Source organism: Magallana gigas, chromosome 7 (assembly GCF_963853765.1).
Source record: "Magallana gigas chromosome 7, xbMagGiga1.1, whole genome shotgun sequence".
NCBI classification, from domain to species: Eukaryota; Metazoa; Mollusca; class Bivalvia; order Ostreida; family Ostreidae; genus Magallana; species Magallana gigas.
In genome coordinates this window covers 22,295,080-22,315,215 of record NC_088859.1, presented here as the reverse complement: position 1 = coordinate 22,315,215, position 20,136 = coordinate 22,295,080, and the positions used below count along the sequence as shown (strand labels likewise).

General features: G+C 34.6%; 5 protein-coding genes across 10 annotated transcripts; 2 read left to right on the top strand and 3 right to left on the bottom strand.

Moving 5' to 3' along the window:
• Positions 1-3,108: 3,108 nt before the first annotated feature.
• LOC136269832 (neural proliferation differentiation and control protein 1-like) lies at positions 3,109-3,657 on the bottom strand. The gene has a single exon (XM_066065195.1). It carries the CDS (start codon positions 3,655-3,657, stop codon positions 3,109-3,111), a length of 549 nt encoding a protein of 182 aa, XP_065921267.1.
• Positions 3,658-6,466: 2,809 nt separating this feature from the next.
• Positions 6,467-11,655, top strand: LOC105328520 (uncharacterized). Of its 3 annotated transcripts, XM_011429434.4 has the most exons (6): positions 6,467-6,722; positions 7,170-7,263; positions 7,661-7,820; positions 8,146-8,266; positions 8,595-8,641; positions 10,197-11,655. In XM_011429434.4, exons 3-6 carry the CDS (start codon positions 7,707-7,709, stop codon positions 10,287-10,289), a joined length of 375 nt encoding a protein of 124 aa, XP_011427736.3. In that variant the 5' UTR covers positions 6,467-6,722; positions 7,170-7,263; positions 7,661-7,706; the 3' UTR covers positions 10,290-11,655. The 3 variants fall into 3 exon arrangements, with proteins under 3 accessions (XP_011427736.3, XP_011427737.3, XP_065923088.1); XM_011429435.4 differs by lacking the exon at positions 7,170-7,263; XM_066067016.1 differs by lacking the exons at positions 6,467-6,722; positions 7,170-7,263 and adding an exon at positions 7,435-7,572.
• A 132-nt stretch (positions 11,656-11,787) lies between these two features.
• Positions 11,788-18,030, bottom strand: LOC105328519 (FAD-linked sulfhydryl oxidase ALR). The gene is made up of 3 exons (XM_011429433.4): positions 17,718-18,030; positions 12,293-12,504; positions 11,788-12,198 (listed from the first exon to the last, which is right to left on the bottom strand). The coding sequence occupies exons 1-3, from the start codon at positions 17,838-17,840 to the stop codon at positions 12,036-12,038; spliced, it is 498 nt and encodes a 165-aa protein (XP_011427735.2). The 5' UTR covers positions 17,841-18,030; the 3' UTR covers positions 11,788-12,035.
• LOC105328518 (uncharacterized) lies at positions 12,757-14,926 on the top strand. 4 transcript variants are annotated; one of them, XM_034462436.2, is made up of 5 exons: positions 13,000-13,446; positions 13,529-13,724; positions 14,040-14,082; positions 14,207-14,269; positions 14,365-14,926. In XM_034462436.2, exons 2-5 carry the CDS (start codon positions 13,632-13,634, stop codon positions 14,748-14,750), a joined length of 585 nt encoding a protein of 194 aa, XP_034318327.2. In that variant the 5' UTR covers positions 13,000-13,446; positions 13,529-13,631; the 3' UTR covers positions 14,751-14,926. The 4 variants fall into 4 exon arrangements, 3 of the variants coding, with proteins under 3 accessions (XP_011427733.3, XP_011427734.2, XP_034318327.2); XR_002199641.3 differs by having other exon boundaries at positions 12,757-13,728; XM_011429431.4 differs by having other exon boundaries at positions 12,757-13,724.
• A 1,077-nt stretch (positions 18,031-19,107) lies between the features above and the next one.
• LOC117683975 (uncharacterized) lies at positions 19,108-20,136 on the bottom strand. Its single transcript, XM_034454299.2, has 2 exons — positions 19,655-20,136; positions 19,108-19,529 (listed from the first exon to the last, which is right to left on the bottom strand). The coding sequence occupies exons 1-2, from the start codon at positions 19,765-19,767 to the stop codon at positions 19,274-19,276; spliced, it is 369 nt and encodes a 122-aa protein (XP_034310190.1). The 5' UTR covers positions 19,768-20,136; the 3' UTR covers positions 19,108-19,273.

Here is a 20,136-nt window from a genome sequence, read left to right as displayed (position 1 = left end):
CACTAATATATTAAATCAACTTGATAGTTTACCGAGAGATAAAACGATTCTTTTTAAAAACGTGGCCTTAGTGTTGTAGTGTTGTATGGTAATATATCCAGGCACGTAGCATCGTTTTTGAAAGTGGAAGGGGGTGGCATACTCATCCAAGAAATCTTAAAAAGCCAAACAAGGAACAAAAAAAAAAAACCGACAACTTCCTAAAATCGAAAATCCGTGGGGGAATGGGGAGAGTGTGGTGGTGGTGGTGGCAAGGGGGGGGGGGGTTACTGAGGTGGCCAAGTGTTATATTTGTGTATTAAATAACAGAATACAATTTTTTCTAGAGGAAAAAAAAACGTCATAGTGGACGAACAGAATGGCTTCAGAAAGGATAGGTCATGTGTAGATCATGTGTTTACGTTAAATAGTTTATTACAGAACCGTACATTTACATTTGCTACATTTGTAGACTTAAGGAAAGCATTTCACTTTGTAGACCGCAACCTCCTTCAACACAAACTTCAGCTTAATGCCATAAATGGATGTATGTACAACGCAATAGCCAGTCTTTATACGGACACAGAATCACGTGTATCTATCAACGGTTACCGTGTTCGGCAAGGAGATAACCTATCACCCACTCTCTTGTCGATTTTTATAAATAACCTAGCTACTGAAGTCAAAGAACTCAACAAGGGAGTACAGATGAATAATGAGAAAATTTGTTTATTGTTATAATTATGCAGATGATATTGTACTTCTTACGGGAAATGAATATGATATGCAACATGTTCTAGATACTCTTGATAAATGGTGTATGAAATGGAAACTCAATGTAAACATTGCTAAATCCAGTGTTATACATTTCCGAAGACGTCAAATGCCTCGCACCAGCTTTAACTTTAGAATTGGAAATCAGCCATTATTATTCGTAGAACAATATATACATTGTAGATACCTTGGTATTATTTTTCATGAAACTTAAAATTCCAGGAAGCAGCAGAGACTTTGTGGAAGGGGGAGGGCGAGCACTTGGTGCAGTTATATCAAAAATACACCCATATAAAGATATTGGATTCAAAACATTTGAGTCATTATTTAATACCTGTGTTGTACATGTGTTGGATTACTGTTCTGGAGTTTGGGGATTTAATAATTTTTCATGTGTGGATGGTGTTCAGAATCATGCAATTAGATATTTTTTAGGATCACATAGATTTACTTCTCTTTTGGCCCTAAATGGTGAAGCTGGATGGCTCCCAGCTACGCAACGACGTTGGAGGAATATGTTCCGGATGTGGAACCGTCTGGTAATGATGGAAGAGGACGACTAACCAAACAGGCATTCTATTGGGATTACAACAACCATGGAACGTGGTGCACACAAATTGAGAATGTTTGTGAATAACTTAGTATTAGCTATGTGTTCTTCAACCAATTATCAGTCGATATGAAAGATATTAATCGAGAACAAGCTTAGTGAATACACACAAACTATATGGAATGAAGGACTACCTGTTTACCCAAAACTAAGCACATATATTACCTTTTAATCTAATTACAAGCTTGAACCATACATTGAGTCGAAATTAACGAAATGCGAGAGATCAACTTTTGTCTCTTAGCTCCTAACTATACTCCTAATTCCTCCTTTACAGGTTTCAAAAGCAGTATTCAATTGAACCAAACTAAACCTCCGTCCTATTTTTGCTTCGGCAAGAGACGACTTAACATCATACACACAAAACTTAGACATAACTGTATTTTAAAAATCGACCTTTTCAGAAAAAATATTATTGAAAGCCCTAATTGCCAAATCAAAAAACAAACAAACAAACAAACACACACACACACATACAAAAAGCATCATGGTAACGTTTAGGAAATGGAACCGTTTGGTTTCGTCCCCCGAATGCTTGGTTTTATTCAACCCGGACTGTCCCAGAGGTTATGCATCAACTGTAAACAAAGCAAGCTTCACAAATGATAGTGAACAAAATGTACACTGGTTTATTTTTTATTTGCCAAAACATTACTCATGTAAAGCGATGTCAAAGTCGTAAATACAATCATGTCCGCCTCGAGGTCAGGGGCGAAATAACGCGATACTTTTTTTATGTCATTTGTTTTGTTAACAAAATGATTGTTTATCATATTTTCATTAAAATGTGACTTATTTGACCTGAAAAACTATTACAATATCTATTATTATACACATACGTACTTAGCATAACAATTGCTTAAAAGCGTACACAAAATTTATTATAGAATCGGGCCAAGCAGCTTTAAGACGTTCACGGCGACGTCATATTTCGATTGACAGATTAGAGAGCAGAAAATTGTGGAAAAAAGGTAGATTATATTTGATTAAAATGTTATTGTGATTAATTATATGGTATTTTCAAAAGGAAATGTTTGTTATGTTATTTTATATATGTTTACCAAAATGAATGAAAAACACTGATATTCTTTAGTAAGTTTATTTCCCCAATATATTATTTTGCTAATATAGATATAATTGTCTTCATCCCAAGTACCAAATCCACCCTTATCCCCGCCTCCACCCCACCCTATAAATCGCCTTTATAAATTATAATTTTTGTTTAGGGGCAAGTTTCATCACCGACTGTTTCGTAGGAAATATTTAGGTACATGTATTATTGGCACGGATTTGTATAATAAGTTAAGAGAGTTTTAGTGTTACACCCTAGATCTATAGAAGCAGAAATGTAGCTCAAAAGGGAAAACTCTGATTCCGTCAACAAAATACTGTTCTGATATTCCTTAAAAAATACTTCAAATGCAGTGATTTGAAAATAAAACGCCTTCATGTTGATTTTCATTTCTTGCAGTATATTTAAAGTTCATTTCACGTGAGACGCCTTTTATATAACACAGAATGATATCCAAATAAAAAAACAGAGAGGTTACATGGGGGTGTTGTAATTTTATTCCGTGAAACGTAAACTGGCTTTAAACATGATACATACTTAAAAAAAATGACGATAACAAGCGCAGTAAAGCATACAGATCATAGTTATAGCAGGTTCAATTCCTTTTTGAATTGGATTTATAAGAAAGAGAATTGTCTTTGGATGCATGAAGTTTCAGCACAGATCACATTATTCAACCTTTTTCAAACAGGGGGTTGCGAATGACAAGCTCGTCAGACTCCTTCATTCCAAGAGTTCCGTATAGACCAGGACACTCCAGAACTGTGGTGACGTTCGGATTTTCAAAAATGGAAGACGTTTTGGAAACAACAGATGTTGGATCAGTGGTCTGAGTGGTCGCTTTTTCCTCCTCAATCATCTTCAATGCGCAATGTTGAAAATGGTACCGCTCTGCGCTGGTCGAAAGTTTCCAGTTACCTGGTTTTTGGTTAGCTGTTTCGTCAGGTTTTCTTGATTCCAGAAGGAGATCTGCCATCTTTTCCCCCAGATATCCCATCAGGATGATTACGACTACAACTCCAGCACACAGGAGCAGGGTTATGACAGTAGTGTGACCACCCATCTCCCGTTCAGTTTCGAGGGTTTGAAATATATCAGGCTCTGTACGCCACTCTTCGGAATCGGTCACCGACAGACGCCGGAAGGGTGCGCCTATGCATGATGGCAGCTTTATTGCTAGCCCAGCTAAAGTCAGACCAACAATTTCCACGTAGCGAATCATGGTTGCTGCTGCCTTATTTGCTATGCATTAACAAAGATAATGATTATGACGTCATAATGTTTTGTACGTCATGAAACCTATTGTGGCGTCATTCAATCGTGACGTAATGCTTACATGCGTACTGTGCACGAACGAACTCTGGCGGAAGTTTGGCGCTTTTATCATTTCTTTCAAATTATTTATTTTAAAAATTCCATAAAATGAATTTTTTCATAAAATTGAAATTGTCCCCAAAAAATCATAATGCCAGAAAAGGAGGTCATTCAAATCAAAATATCTTCCTATGAGTTTCAAGGCAAAATGGCCGCAAAATGAATATAGGGCCTATATGTGAATGTACATTTGAGTTTTGGTTTAGCAAGGGTCAGCAGGATGGGCGGGATACCTTATATTGGAACTGACTGTGTTTTATTACAAAACCCTTTGAAATCAGGCAGGTAGCATCGTTTTGAAAGTGTGTGTGTGGGGGGGGGGGGGGATACTCATACAAAAAAATCTTGACAAGCAGAAAAAAGGACAACTTCCCAAAAATCATGAAAATCCTAATCTGATGGGGGGGGGGGGGTGTTTGTATACATATAATTTCAATTCCTTATTTTACGTAAAAATCCTCAGAAACAAGTTAAGGGGGAGCAACTCCATAAAAATTCAAATGTTCATATATGTATATTAATTAAGGAAAGTATTTGCTGCGAGAAAAAGTGGGAGGGGCAGGCCCTATATTGTATGTCTATTGCCACATAAGCTCAGACGGATTTTACCGAAATTTAGAACCTCAAACCACCATCTTCCAGGCCAGTGGAGACCGGGAGATGGTACAATATTCCTTTAAACCAAAGAGCTAGTGTGTAAACTCTGTAACTCAGGTCAAATTGCTGACGAATTTCATTATATTCTTGAATGTAAAGATCTATTGACATTTAGACATAAATATCTCGATGATAAATACTGGTCAACGCCAAATGCTATTAAGTTTTGTAAACTTATGCCTTCTACCAATGTTACAATTCTGAAAAAATATGTTATTTTATCATCAAAATATACAGTCTGATATTATAGTCTGTCCTCCATTATTATACCTTTTCTTATTTTCATTGTATATATTGTATACTAATATTAGAGGCATGATACTTAATCATGAAACATTACTATCGCTTTTTGATTGTTATGTTGGTGGCATTATTAATTATGCTTCAGAAATTTGGGGCTCTCATAAAGGTAACAATGTTGAAAAACTGCACCTTGATTTTTGTAAGCAAACCATGGGTGTGAAAAGGTCTTCATTTAATGCTGCTGTGTATGCAGAGTTAGGTAGAATACCTCTTATTACAAAAAGGTTTTGTTCAATTTTAAAATTTTGGAAGGATGTGTTGTGTAGTAATAATTGTATTATACAAAAGTGCATTAACTGCGAATTACATGGACAAAAAAATTGGGCTTCTGATGTAAAGAAAATTTTAAATGAAATTGGGTTCAATGAAGTTTGGAATAAACAAACAATTGATTCACTAACTCTAAAAGTCATAAATCAACGAATCGTAGACCTGGCTAAACAAGATATTTTTGGTAAAATAGACAAATCGCAGAAATGTCATTTTTATAAATATTTAGTGGATGGATTTTATCTTCAATATTACCTTAGAAAGTCAATTCCTGTAAAATTTCAACAGTGTATATCAAAATTAAGATTGTCCTCTCATCGTTTAGCTATCGAAACTGGAAGGTACAATAATACACACAGAGCCCAAAGGAACTGCCTTTCATGTAAAAATTATGTTGAAGATGAATTCAACTTTATTTTAGTGTGTCCAGTATATATTGAATACCGTCAAAAATACATTAAAAAGTCTTTTTGAGAAACCATCGATGTTCAAGCTGTTGCAATTGTTTAATAACGAAAATTTTAAAGATATGTGTAACCTCGGCAAATACATTTATTATAGTATGAAATTAAGAAACGATATATGTAATTAAGGTTAGATGTTGTTCTTTTTTATTTTTTTCGCCTTTACTTATGTCAATTTTTCATATTTATGTATGTAAAATGTAATAGGGTCTCCTGTAAAATACCCACTTCTGTACTTTAACATGTTTAATTTGTAAAATTTGATGAGCTGCAAAGCTTTAAGAAATAAAGAATGAATGAATGAAAGTATAGTTATGCTTATTTACCATTTATCTACTTCGTATCTATTAATTTATTAAATGTACCTCTGACTTTTGAACAGTATATAATGATTGACCTCATGTACCATTTCATGGTTTTAGCGAATACACTGAATTGACATTGAGATCTGACCCAAGCGCCTATGAATACCTGTATACATTGAAATAGGTTATGAATAATCTGGAAAGTGCTATATTTTTAACATGCTTAATAGGGATAATTATATTAAAGTCAGACTGTGTGTGTGAATAGTATACAATGTACACGTCTATCATTGATTGTAATTTAACCGTGCTTAAATTACAAATTGAGCTCTGTAATATGTTAACATTCATAATATATTCATATTTGAAAACTATTACCGGCATTTTCAGAGCCATAAAAAATATCAATAGAACCCAATAGAATTCAAAAAAATCACTCAAACCGTCTCTATTACATTTAATGTACACGCATAAGGACCATACAGTTGTGTTATTCACAACCCAGTGTCCACACACAAACATGCAATATTTGGGAATGGGGCACATGCATTAATACAGGAGACTGCATAGATCATGCAGACTAAATGAAGTAGTATCCTAGTGCACTCAGCGCGCGCATGTGTGGAAAGAAGGGGGGGGGGGGGGTATAGGGATGCGAGAACCACCTGCTATATCGCAGGACCGGTTTTATTTTTGAACAGAAAACAACCTGTATGCATAAACTTTGGCTACGTTTTCTCTATATTGATTTCCCTTTGAAAGTCTTTTAAAGTTATTTGTGGCCTCGAATAGATTCATTTTATCAGCGTTTGTATGCAAATTGATATGTTCAAAGACTAAGTGTGGCGTTTGGCAATGTTGTATCGATACGGGTCGACATAGCTCAGAGGTCTTCGTCGCTTTGTGAAGTAAAGGTAGGTACATGTATTTTGTATATTTATTTCCGTAATCTAGTTGTCCTGGCAACCGAATCATAAAGTTATATTAAAATTTTAGGTCTTGCATATTGAGTTTTATTAATAGATCATAAAACATCAAATTTGATTAGGTTTTGATGAAATTTTCTCGAGTCAAACTCTCTGTAAGGTAAATATGCATTTTATGTATGAATAAAAACTACTTCAAAATAAAAATTGTTGCATGCTTGCTTCATGAGTTTTAGATGAGCCATTAGTGCTTGGTAACAATCTATTTTCAACCATAGTTTTCTTGAAGATAAATTGCATGTTGCATGCCGATATGTTAAGATATTTATTCAGCGGCAAGATATGAGTTGAGATGGTGACATGGGCTCAATTTGTAATGGAAATGTACACCAAGTTTGCAATTTATTTGGCAATGCATGGTGATTCCCGTTTCAGATAATCACTAAAATAAACAGATACAGAACACACAGCAAACGATTTCACTTGGGCCTATAGCTGGGTTTTGCTGAACATTTGTATAGATAAATTGGTAAATATTTAATTCTGCTAAGTGTATTATATTATACATATGAATGAACCACTATATGTTTAATTTGTAACTGAACATTTGGCCAACAAAGGCGAAATTAATCCAGATATTACTTCAATAAACGACACTATTATTATTCAGATTTTTTTCTTGTATTATATAATTGGATAGGAACGTTTAAATGATCAAACAGAAGTAGTTGAATGCCCGTGAAGACTTGGATTACTGGGTAGTTTGACATTCAATCGACATGTGTAACCCACGTCTCGAATGAAAAAAAAAAAAAGAGAGATAAAGATTCAAAAGAAAGTAAAAACGCCTTATCTGCTTTTCTTAAGCTAGTATATGATGAGCGATTGATTTCTGTACCAAACGGTTTTGATTTTTTTTTCACCAGGACAAATAAATCAGAAACTATGGTGTGACTGAGGCCCTAGAAGACAATGTCGGAAATTGGACAGAGACGCCCACCCTACAAGGCGGAGTTTGAATCTTCGGAACTCAAACATCGAGCGGAAAGCGAACTGCTCGTCAAGCTGGGAGCGAAAGAGGAAGAGGTAAATATAGCGGTTTATAGATATATGAATTTTTCTTCAAACAAAGTGATAGAGCAGGAGTTTTATTTCATGGGTTTAATATTTCTGTCCATGAGTAGCACAAAATACATTGAAATTCACTAATTTATGTAATTACTCAATAAGTTATAAAATTACAAAATGGTGACGGCAAGCTCAGAAAATGACGACAAATTTAATAAGTGACGTGTAGCGATGCTTCACTCGGTTAGTCATCGATACGCCGTTTATAAGGTACCTCGAATTGATTGTATATCAACCGTATATGTTTTGTAAATCTAAGATTGTGGTACGTATTTTCCACTAGTTTGACTGGCACCCGGACATTCTCTATCGGCGGCCGGAGCGCCCCCGGTCAAGCATAAGTCTGGATTATCCTCTTGATCTTAAAGTCGGTCGACCCAAAACGGCAGGGGCCATTCAAAATAGTACGTATCAAGTTCATTAAATTTTCTCCTTAATTAAATGTTTCTTTATGGTTCAACAGTATTTTTCCTGATCATATATACAGTATCGGTACGTAAAATGCAACTTTTGTGTGGAAACATTGACAATTTCATGGTCTTTTGTCCAGTTCTTTAAGATGTCATCATGATCGTATGGGCATCCTTTTTGATTTACGATTCAGAAACCTAAATTCTTTTAAAGTCGACCAAACTAGAAGAACGAGTACACGCCTTGGATTTGTTCGGACAAGCGCTAACGAGTTATAGTAACAATCCAGAACTGTCTAAAAAAAATTTTTTGTGATTGCAGGGAACCCGTGGGTTTGTGACAATCCTGCCCTCAGACAGATGACACTGGTGAGTCAATCAAACAGCTACCGCAAAGCATTGGTTACTTATCTCAGTCTTACAGACTATATGTGTGCATGCACACCAACTAATGCACCAGTCAAATATTACTTATGGTTGATAAATCACAGTGAGTTTTACTTTTTGTGAACAAAACGCAAGGTTTTCTCAAATAAGTAAAGAACCTCCTGTAATAGTTTATAAAAATCGCATAATAAATCACGTTACGATTACAATGGAATTAATATGCGAAAGTTTCAAACTAGTTTTTAAACAAGTGAAAAGCTGTCAATGTGAAAGCAAACCGGGTTTTCTTTTATGTGAACTGTATCCATACTCCATGTCAACCCGTATTCAGTGAAATGGTGTACCCTATATGCTATATTTTGCCAAAAAATGACTAAGTTCAAAAGCTGGTATTTTTTTCATGAATAATCAGAAATCAAAATCCTAGCAATATGCACACCTCTGATATATGTGCAATTGATCTGCAAAAGAACAACTTCCTATCTTGAAAACTGTAGGAGGAGTTATCCGTACAATGAGGGTACCCTATATGCAATATTTTGCCAAAAAATGACTAAGTTCAAAAGCTGGTATTTTTTTCATGAATAATCAGAAATCAAAATCCTAGCAATATGCACACCTCTGATATATGTGCAATTGATCTGCAAAAGAACAACTTCCTATCTTGAAAACTGTAGGAGGAGTTATCCGTACAATGAGGGTACCCTATATGCAATATTTTGCCAAAAAATGACTAAGTTCAAAAGCTGGTAATTTTTTCATAAATTATCGGAAATCAAAATCCTAGTAATCTGAACACCTCTGATATATGTGCAATTGATCTGCAAAAGAACAACTTCCTATCTTGAAAACTGTAGGAGGAGTTATCCGTACAATGAGGGTACCCTATATGCAATATTTTGCCAAAAAATGACTAAGTTCAAAAGCTGGTAGTTTTTTCATAAATTATCGGAAATCAAAATCCTAGTAATATGCACACCTCCGATATATGTACAATTGATCTGCAAAAGAACAACTTCCTATCTTGAAAACTGTAGAAGGAGTTATCCGTGCAATGGGGGTACCCTTTTGGCAGCCGCCCGCCCGCCTTTTTCACCATTTCAATTACCGGATTTTTCCGTTGGAAAACCCGGTTAAATGCGCAACACGGATATTATTTAATAAGGAATTCAAAAAGTCTTATGTTTTACACAGCAGTAGGTCTTATTTTAATTGATAAAAAATTTACGACGAATAAAAGTTTTAAAAAAAAGTATCTATGTATGGTTTCGATACGATGATAAAATAATCGGAAAGTTATATCTTTGTATGCTTGAACTATGTACTTTCCATACGCAAAATTCTTTACCAAAAAGGGTTTCGGTTGAAGACTGTGGATAAAAAGCTAGATAATTTCTAATTTCTAGGTCTTATTCAATATACCGGGCAGCTATGGTTTTTTAACCAACAATATAATATTTGCCTACTTTCGTTCTTAAATTGACGTTTAATTTCATTATTCTATGTTAAGATTTCGGTATTTGTTTTGTTTTACCAGGTGTCGCGCCACGGACCAAGAGCCAGGTTTCTGAACAGAGCTCAGTTTTCAGACGTACAGACTACCTACGTCCGGGTTCCATACAGGATGTAGAGATGACGTCATCTGGGGAGATTTTGCTCCCAATCAAAACTTTCAGAGACCATCTGATAATAGACCTGTGTCTAAATGTTTAATTAATATAGATGTAACTTGTAAAATACTTTCAATAATCAAGTGAACTTGTTGCTAAGGGCTTGTGTACTGGAATGGTATAGCCTTGTATTATTTAAGACTCGTGCATTTAATCAAAATCTCAAATATATATAATGTTTGATGCAAGTCTGATTCCAGTCTATGGTTCTTAGCTAGCCAACTGGTCACTGCCAAGAGACAGCGTGACGTCTTATGCAATAAATAAAGGACTTAATGCTACACGTTTCGCATCATCAGGAACTGCAGTGATACATCGTGTGGAATCATACTTTATGCTTATATAATGGATTGAAAAAAATGTACACATACGATTTTTTATGGAAGTTGGTAAATATATAAGGAAAGATAGTGGTACTTGTTTGTCCATACAATATAGCTTCTGGTGGGTTTCTATATCTTTGGTTCGATTAAATATATTAATACGCAGTGAACATTCATTGAAATATTCGAAAAACTATACACAGATCTTTATACAGATACTGTTATCATTATAAGTACATTTTTACCACAGGCATCTGACGTTAAAAATATTTCTTTTTAAGTAAGAGAATTCTATGAACTATAATTACGTAATAGCATTAGTTCAGGGAATTATCTTATGATAAAAAGAAAACATTTTGACGTCAGATGTCTGTGGCTTGTACCGATATGAAAAGAAAGCCAACGCGGGCAGGCACACATACCTCACGCTCCCACATTACCTGGCATTATGTTCCACATTATGAACAGCAATACATGCATAAAATATACATAACTTCCAAAAAAAAAAAAAGAAATCCGAATTTCACGCAAATAAGCACATTTACACAATACATGTTTAAATAATCGGTAGATTTTAAAACAAGACTTCTGATTATCAAGTGCATATATTTAAATATATTCCAGTACTTTAAAATCTTCAATCTTAACGTCAACCCTCTCCTCAAAAAACACCCGAAATTTAATGATCGAAAATTTCTATACTAGCGTTACAGTAAAGCCTGCTTTACAATGCATTTCCACCCTTATTGACAGACGTATACAATTAAAATTATGTGCGTGATGGGTTTTCATACGTACTCGAATGGGTTTTGGGTCACGTGGTCAGGTAAAATAAATAGTAGGACCATGCGGTGGCGTGGCACTCTAAGCTCGCTCGCTAGAAGAAGTAGTTAAAATGACTGCAGATTACATGGAAAGTGTTGATTTTTGGCTGACAGATGGGTGTTTAATATGTGTTTTTGTGTATAAATAAAATAACGCTAGCGAGCAGCGTACCTATGTAGTACTTGTTGGTTTTATTTATTTAGCACTTTATTGTTTTATATTCGGACGAACGTAGTGAGGGAGAATATAAATGAAATTAACTGCATCATCGACATAGAAAAAAGCCAACACCACAACAACATGTACAATGCATATCGTTTAATCTTGAGGTATTTTATTCCGAACAACCATATTTGTTAGTGTAATACTAACTGATGCAAACATCAATCTAGTAAAGAGATAAAGATTTGCATGCAAAAATGTACAATATCGCTTAAAAACAGCGTCAAATTGTATATCAAAACAAATAACTGACAAATTGTGCATGTCATGGAGGCAAAATGAATTTCCATATACATGTATCACAGTCGCTTTTCCCCAGGAATGTTTTTTAAATGGTCAGCCACAGCTACCGTCCTTCCAGCCATCTCGCCATCTCTCGTCCACGAGGCTACAGTCGAACTCTGGCTTCCCAGTCTTTCTGTTCACTTGATTATGCAATCTACACATCCACTGAGAAAGTTCCTCACGCGATGATGTCTGTGGTTTGTTTGTTTTTAGCCTGGAAAAAGGGAGAGGAAATTACAGAACATTAATTAGATATGAGACGTTGTTTTAGACGGCCTTGACAATGCTCTGCTTTAAAAAACTCTTACTCTTTACGGAGATCCTCGGCACAATAGTCACAGGGGAAGAATTTCGAGAATAGATGAATGAACTGGGACATGTCGTTCTGTTGATTGGGCGTGGGTTTGTCGGGGTAGTAAGCCGCCATGGTGTGGAGGAATGCCCAGGTACTCCGGCCCAGACTATCCTTGTCTAGCGGACAAGGCTTCTCTTCCTCTTTCTTCTTATTTTCCATTTTTTTCTGGAAGGAAAACAATTCAATACAATATTGCACTATATTTAAATCAACTGGGTATTTCATTTGTATTTTTCAAACATTTCGCAAGAAAATCAAATTGCTTTCATCTGAACGTAATGGCTGCAAGGTATACAACTATACTGAATTTTCACATTTGTTCTTGTAGCATTTGTGCGATACGTTTCTTAATTGGTTGACAGTTTGCATGTGCTATGAACTATGAAACGTGTGTCTAAAAATTTCGTGATCTCAACAAAACAGAAATAAGGAACTAGGTTCAGTAAGTTACGCATCTGGCAGATGCTTATCGCACGCGTATTATATCAATTTACAGTGCGTAATTAGCAGACAAATTCTTAAACAAAAACAAGAGAACCAAAAGAAGGCAACTAGTTTATTTACATTTTTACATAGTAGTTTTACTCATGTAGGTAAATATTAATGTCTCCAAAATCTTTTTTCTCCTGATGATGGTTATTCAATTTTTCAAATGATGTGAACTTATCATAGATAATAATATAGATGTAAAGAAAAATGAAATTCACTGCAGACGTCTCGGAGAGCGCATATCATAAAACTCGAAGGTCGCCAACTCATTATCATGGTCAAATCAAAATGGCAAAACCACGCAGTCATATAGTCTACAGCCCCGCAAAACTCCCGTTAATTTTAAATCGATTAAATTAAATCTGTAGGAGTCGGTCGCTCTGTGTGACGGGTGATGAACCCAGCAATAGGGATACCAACACAATGGTTACATATCTTAAATAGTTCAGAAAAACCACTCTACGCCCACCTATCATTCTACCTTACGTCTGCAAAAACTAAATTTCAATATGCAAAATACACTAACTACCAAATAAATGAAAGAGGTGAAGAAAGGCTTGCCCGTTAGCTCTAGCGTGAAGATCCGATAGTGACTCGTCTCATTGACAGAAGGGGATTGTACGATTGTTTACCTTCCTTTTTCTCTCTCTCAGATTTTTTAAAATTGAATTTTACTATTTACTTTTATTCCTTTTAATAGATTTGACACCAATATACCGGAGGCGCTCTGCATGGCTTGCTTTGTGGATGATATCATTCCGCGCGGGGATTTTACGTTACGTGGTACCCGTGTGTACAACTAGATGTCCGTTTTTTTTTTGTCTGTAAAGAGACCAAGGTGTGCATGCTTATTCCAGAATCAGTCCGGGAATTCACAGCCATTACTCAACGTCGGTGTAGGTAATTACTAAAAATGCATGACAACTTAAATCAAATATAGTAACAAGGGAGATATAGAAATACTACATATATATAAAGTCATTCTGTCGTTTCAAGACATTATTCTTCAACAGCTTGAAGTCATTCGTTAATGACCATGCATTCTTTTGAAGCCTCCTGTTTCCTCTTAATTGCATACCTTTTTCTAGATTTCCAGGTGTGTTTAAACTTTACAATGACTGATATTTTATTAATGCATTGCATAACAAAAACTTATCCATTTTGAAAAAAAAAACCGTCTGGCATCACTTTCAATTTGTTGTATTTTTCAGATTATAGCATACCCAACAAACTCTTTGGATAATAACAACACACGTAAGTGCTTTGTAATCTTTAAATTCTTTGGTTCTTATTGATGATTATATATGATAGGACAATGATGATATATATGATTTTTATGATGATGATGATGATGTTGATGATGACTTTTTTTTTCTAGTGAGAACTCTAACCCACAGTCCTGTTGCCTTACTACAGTATAGACATTCCAAGAAAAAACATGGTAAATGAGTTGGATATATGTTGGAATACATTGTACTTATTCACTTTTTGTGTACCGTATCTAGGCACTGTTTACCTTCAATCTTTCATCCATAGGAATTTTAAGCTGGACACAAACTGAAAAGAACACTTACGTACATGGCGGGGTAGATCTGTCAGAGAACAAGTATTTGGTGCTGCCATCTACTGGTTACTATGATGTACAGACCAGAGTGCAGATGGATACCTATACAGTGGATATGCAGCCTTCCAAGGAGGTTTTAATAAGACTTGCTGTGAATGTAATGGCCATTGATGGCCACGTAAAAACTTTGATGGAAGAAAAATTCATCCTTGGACCAAAGCAGATGTTTGGAAAGCAACTGGGGCCAGTTACTTTCAAATTGCCGAGTGGATGTGCAGTGTATGTTGTGATGAATGGCCGGGAGTATATCAATCCCAGCAAACACAATACATTCAGCATCAGAAAATGGTCTGACTAAATGTTGGACTCCACATAATCTCCATGTTTGGAGAGAGAGAGAGAGAGAGAGAGAGAGAGAGAGAGAGAGAGAGAATATGAATAGATGTACTAGCTTGACTTCTGTGTAAACTGGAATGCAATGTTTGAATTCTATGTCTTTCATGTTTATAATGGCAGCAAAATAATGTCCTGTGATAATAAAGATTATTTTCCTAGTTGTTTCTTTGGCTTGACTGTTATACTAGCTAGGCTTGTTCAAAACATGTGATCGGAGCGAACCACCCAGTACCGTTCAGAAAAGAAATGGAACCGAAAAGGATACCAAGATAAACGTTAGATACATGTTTAAATTACATGAATTGCTGTCCAAACCTCTTACCCATGCAGGGTCTGATCATGGATATCATAATTTTGTTGGAAAATATCATTTCTTGTTTTACTACCTGCAGAGTTTATCTCAAAGATGTCAAGGAGTAGAGAAGGAAATTTTAAAAGATTATCAAACTTTTCAATGCTTAATATTGCTTTTAACAATATTTTAATTCTTAATTTTGAATTTAAAAGAAGGAATTTTTACATGCTCAGAAAATCTTGCTTATAGTGTAAATTATTAAACTTAATAAACATTAATTTTAAAATAGAACTAGTAAGTACCGGTAATATTTTCTGCGGTACCGAGATTAATTATAAATAGTTATGATTCTTAGAATTTACTTAGAATTTTCATATTTTTGTTGCAAATTACCTGCACTTCCCTGGAGATGGCATGCATTTTGCAATTTTGACATGGTATAGGACACAAGTTTCCAGAGATTTTTCTATCTCATAGATTTTTGATTTCTGTGGGTTTTTTTTGGCTGGTCATGTCGTCAAATAGTTTGTTTAAAAAAGGGTAACTAAGACAATGGTTTTTCGTATTATATTTACATGATACCTTTTCGTATTGTTCACAGTTTAAATAAACTATAAAATATAAAATAAATATATTTATAAATTATGAACCAGGAAAAAATAAGGTACAATGAAAAAAAAAATACTGCTTTTATCATTAAAGCTGCTTGGTCCGATTTTATATCAAATTTTATACACGCTTTTAAACAATGGCTATGCTTAGTATATGTATAATGATATACATTGCAGTAGTTTTACACGTCAATTATGCCAAATTTCAATGAAGAAAAATGTGTACAAAATTTGCTAACAAAACAAACGACATTAAAAGGTACCGCGTTATTTCGCCTCATGTTAAATTTCACCCCTGATGACGAGACGGGTATGGTTGTATTACGACTTTGACATCGCTTTAAATAAAGGCCGAAATGATCAGACAAATTACAAATAAACATTTGTACGTTTTGTTCGCTAATATTTCCAAAGTCTGCTTTCTTTACAATCGATGCATAGCATGCGGGTTGAATAACCCCAATCATTCGGGGGACAAAACCAAGCGGTTTCCTTTTCTAAAAATTCCTGTGATGCATTTTGGTTTGTTTTTTGGTTTGCCCAAAGAGAAATTATTTTTATTTACTTTGAATATTTCTAACTTTGAAAGGAGACTGATTCTGCTGGTGTAAATAGGAGAAAGTCCATAACTTTCTAAGATAAATGATTTGTATGGAAAACATTTTGATACTGTAATAACAAAAAAATCGGACCAAGCAGCTTTAACACTTTTGACCAAATTAAACACAAATTATATTTTACATACTGATCAATTCTCTCAAAAAGTAAAGAAAGGTTTAAGGGAATCAAGTCTTTGTATTTTGGAAGAATTTTTTTTAACTTAGAAATAATATGGAATAATTATGTAATAATCTAATAATTATAAGATATGTAATTATCTCTCTCTCTCTCTCAAAATGAAAAAACTAAATAACACAAAGTTGACAATGATGCAAGGAATGTGTAATTCTTGCCACAGGGGCTTGGTTGTTGGATAGTGAAGTGCTTAATTATTTGTTCCCGAAGAAAGAATTGATTAAGATTGGTAATCTTAGATGTATTTCTGTGTATTGCATTAAATATATACACTGAAACCCCCCGTTTCAGTCATGTTAAAAAAGTGTATTCAATGTACATTAAAAAAAGTAAAGGGACGACACTCGCCATCTTGGATTAATAGTGGGTCCTCGTTTCAAGCTATGTTTTAAACAAGTTCTTCCGTTTCTCCAACGATTTCTGACGAGATCTAGGTTGGAAAATGTTAAAATTACTTATTCCTATCGTCTGACTACATCTGTATGCTGCATAATAAACACATCGTTCCGAGATGTACTAGATACTCGCCAAACTTATCGAAAGCAACGGAAGTTGATGCAAACTCTCCATGTAATCACTGAGGAGATCCGAAAGCATTGGATAAACCAAGAGGAATATCTTTTCACGGAATTTTTGCTCTCTCTAGATTTATCATACATTTTCGGAATATCTCAGTGATTATATAGAGAATTTACGTCACTCAAAAGTAAACTTCCGTTGCTTTTGATAAGTTTGGCAAGTATGTAGTACATTTCGGAATGATGTGTTTATTATGCAGCATACAGATGTAGTCAGACGATAGGAATAAGTCATTTGAATATTTTCCAACCTAGATCTCGTCAGAAATCGTTGGAGAAACGGAAGAACTTGTTTAAAACATAGCTTGAAACGAGGACCCCCTATAAATCCAAGATGGTGAGTGTCGTCCCTTTACTTTTTTAAATGTACATTGAATACTTTTTTTTAACATGACTGAAATGGGGGGTTTCAGTGAATTTATTTATTGCAATACACAGAAATACACATAAGATTACCAATTTTAATCAATTTTTTCTTCGGGAACAAATAATTAGGAAATTAACTATCCAACAACCAAGCCCCTGTGATTCTTGCTGGGCTCGCCACAGCGGCGTAAAATATTAACTTATTCTAGATAATGACCTCAACATGTTTCAAATACACACATCATTCTTGACCTATTGTTACTTATCACTCGAATAATACCTACTTCAATTTTCTTTCCCTGCATTTTCATGAATGTAGAAAAATCAAAACATGTTCTGGACGTGCAGGGTTTACTTGCAGACCCATAATCTGTTTGATCTGAGTCGTCCTCTCTGGGCGCAGCCATCTTTGGTGTCTCAAGCTATTAGAAATTTGTACGTGGAATATTTCGATATACCTATAAACAATCATAACCAATAAATGTATGATGTGAAACAAAACAGATTAAATAGAAAAGACACTCATAAGCTATCCCTCCTCAATTCACAAGGCGCTCATTAGTTTTCTATCCTTAATTTACATGTTTTATTGGTCCCGAAGTTTAGGTCATTATACAGTCCCCTAAGTTTACACGAGTGCGGGACGGTTCGCCCCTAAAGACCTTTCGCGCTGAGACGTTTCGCCCCGAGATGGTTCGCGCCTATTAATTATGTGGTAACAGTAAATTGATATCAGCATGGAGAGCCTCCAAATAATGAGTTATAACACCTTAGGGTAATTAGAAATTTGATGAGACACATAATTATGATTGCTTGATTTAGATGTTTTGCGGCTTTTAATTATGTGGTAACAGTAAATTGATATTAACCTACCATTGAGAGCCTCCAAATAAGTTAAGGTCAAGATCTAGTAAATGTAAGGTGCCTACAGGTTTATGAAATTCAGGATATAAATTCTTTTAATGATGCTTCATATTTATTTCTTTATTTGATAGGGTGTACCGGGGCTTAAATTTTTGGAAAAAAACAATGAAAAATCATGTTTTAAACAATCGTTTTCTATGCAATATGAAGGATAAAAGTAACAAATCTCGGAGTTTTGTCCATTTTTGACCAATGAAATATATCTAGAATGCCTACCGTCTCTCCAAAAACGGCATTATACAATACAAGCTCTTGACCTCCTCTTTAAAATGATGTCATATAGAATATAGGTACCGGAATTACTTATCCCGTGATTAAATATAGAATGTCAAAATATTGTTTTATTTTACACACAATTCTTTAAAAGCCGTAAAATACGGGAAAAAAATTCATCAAATCAATTATGACGTCATAATAGTTCTAGCACCAAAAAGACTGTCTGGAATCATTTACTAGATCTTGACCTTAACACCTTTGGCTAATCAAATTATTCTAATATATATATATATATATATATATATATATATATATATATATATATATATATATATATATATATATATATATATATATATAAACATCGGATTATATAAATAGTTATAAATTTTTATATGATGAATTATGATATATTTCATATTAATATTTACTCATTATATTTACTCAAATTATAATATTTTGTATAAATGAAATAATATTTCCTTCACAATGATTTAGAGATAACACCTGGATAAAACAACAAAACTAGGCAAAATAAATATTCCTTTTTATTTTCATTGTTTTCAACTGCAAACTGCAAACATGAATACATAACACATACATAATCAATATCGTATACAAACATGAATAAGGAGGTTATCTCAACACAAACACAATGTTTCACAGAATCACAGTACATCACAGTACATCACATCACACCTCAAACGTCGAACACACCAGCGTAGATAGATCCGCAGACCTTCACGAAATGGGACGCGGTGATGATGTCCTCCATGTACCTGGCTGCCGCATCTTCAATCTTCTTCTGGGTGGTGGTCACTATCTGCCTCACGTTCCTCTCCAGGTCACATGCGGCGATCCTTGTCTTCACCAACTCTGCTTCCCTCAGCAGCAGGGGGATCAGGTGATATAAAGGAAGAGAGAGTCCTTGGGCCTTCACGTTCATCCTGCGATCCCTGAAAAAAATAATGAATAAACACAGACTTATCAAACTAGCAGGTTTTTGCAGCAAAATTAAATTATAAAAAAATACAGCTCATATTGCTTTAACAATAACTTATAACAAATTTATATTACTTACCAGACATTCTCAGATGAATCTTTCAACTTCAACACTGAATTGATGATGATGAAAATGGAGAAGGGATCTTCGCATATGTAGCCGCTAGTTCTCATAATTAACACCCGTCTCATAATTAATTTCTCCTCTTTAGCTTGACATGGAGAGCCTCCAAATTAGTTATAATATCTTAATTAGAAAACCGATTCAGACACTTAATAATGATTGCTAAACAAACATAATTATATTTGAACGTGGATAGGATAATCGCTTTTTACATTATTAAACTTATCAGTGAATGTACCACATTAAACATGATCATTTGTAGATATGTTTTCAATAAAGTCAAGTATATATATATATATATATATATAATATTTGCCTGAAAACATCGCAATATATATATAATAAATAATATAGGTGCGAAACGTCTCAGCGCGAAAGGTCTTTAGGAGCGAAACGTCTCAGGGCGAAACGTCAATAGGGGCGAAACGTCCCGTTCC

Coding starts and splice junctions, on each gene's coding strand:
- LOC136269832 (XM_066065195.1), bottom strand. CDS start 3,657: ATGATTCGCTACGTGGAAATTGTTGGTCTGACTTTAGCTGGGCTAGCA.
- LOC105328520 (XM_011429435.4), top strand. CDS start 7,707: ATGTCGGAAATTGGACAGAGACGCCCACCCTACAAGGCGGAGTTTGAA. Junction 8,267..8,594: donor GGCAGGGGCCATTCAAAATA/GTACGTATCAAG, acceptor TTGTGATTGCAG/GGAACCCGTGGGTTTGTGAC. Junction 8,642..10,196: donor CCCTCAGACAGATGACACTG/GTGAGTCAATCA, acceptor TTGTTTTACCAG/GTGTCGCGCCACGGACCAAG.
- LOC105328518 (XM_011429431.4), top strand. CDS start 13,632: ATGTCCGTTTTTTTTTTGTCTGTAAAGAGACCAAGGTGTGCATGCTTA. Junction 13,725..14,039: donor AGCCATTACTCAACGTCGGT/GTAGGTAATTAC, acceptor TGTATTTTTCAG/ATTATAGCATACCCAACAAA. Junction 14,270..14,364: donor ACATTCCAAGAAAAAACATG/GTAAATGAGTTG, acceptor TTTCATCCATAG/GAATTTTAAGCTGGACACAA.
- LOC105328519 (XM_011429433.4), bottom strand. CDS start 17,840: ATGGCTGCGCCCAGAGAGGACGACTCAGATCAAACAGATTATGGGTCT. Junction 12,505..17,717: donor TGCAGGGAAAGAAAATTGAA/GTAGGTATTATT, acceptor TTTTCCTTCCAG/AAAAAAATGGAAAATAAGAA. Junction 12,199..12,292: donor GCCGAGGATCTCCGTAAAGA/GTAAGAGTTTTT, acceptor CCCTTTTTCCAG/GCTAAAAACAAACAAACCAC.
- LOC117683975 (XM_034454299.2), bottom strand. CDS start 19,767: ATGAGACGGGTGTTAATTATGAGAACTAGCGGCTACATATGCGAAGAT. Junction 19,530..19,654: donor GATTCATCTGAGAATGTCTG/GTAAGTAATATA, acceptor TATTTTTTTCAG/GGATCGCAGGATGAACGTGA.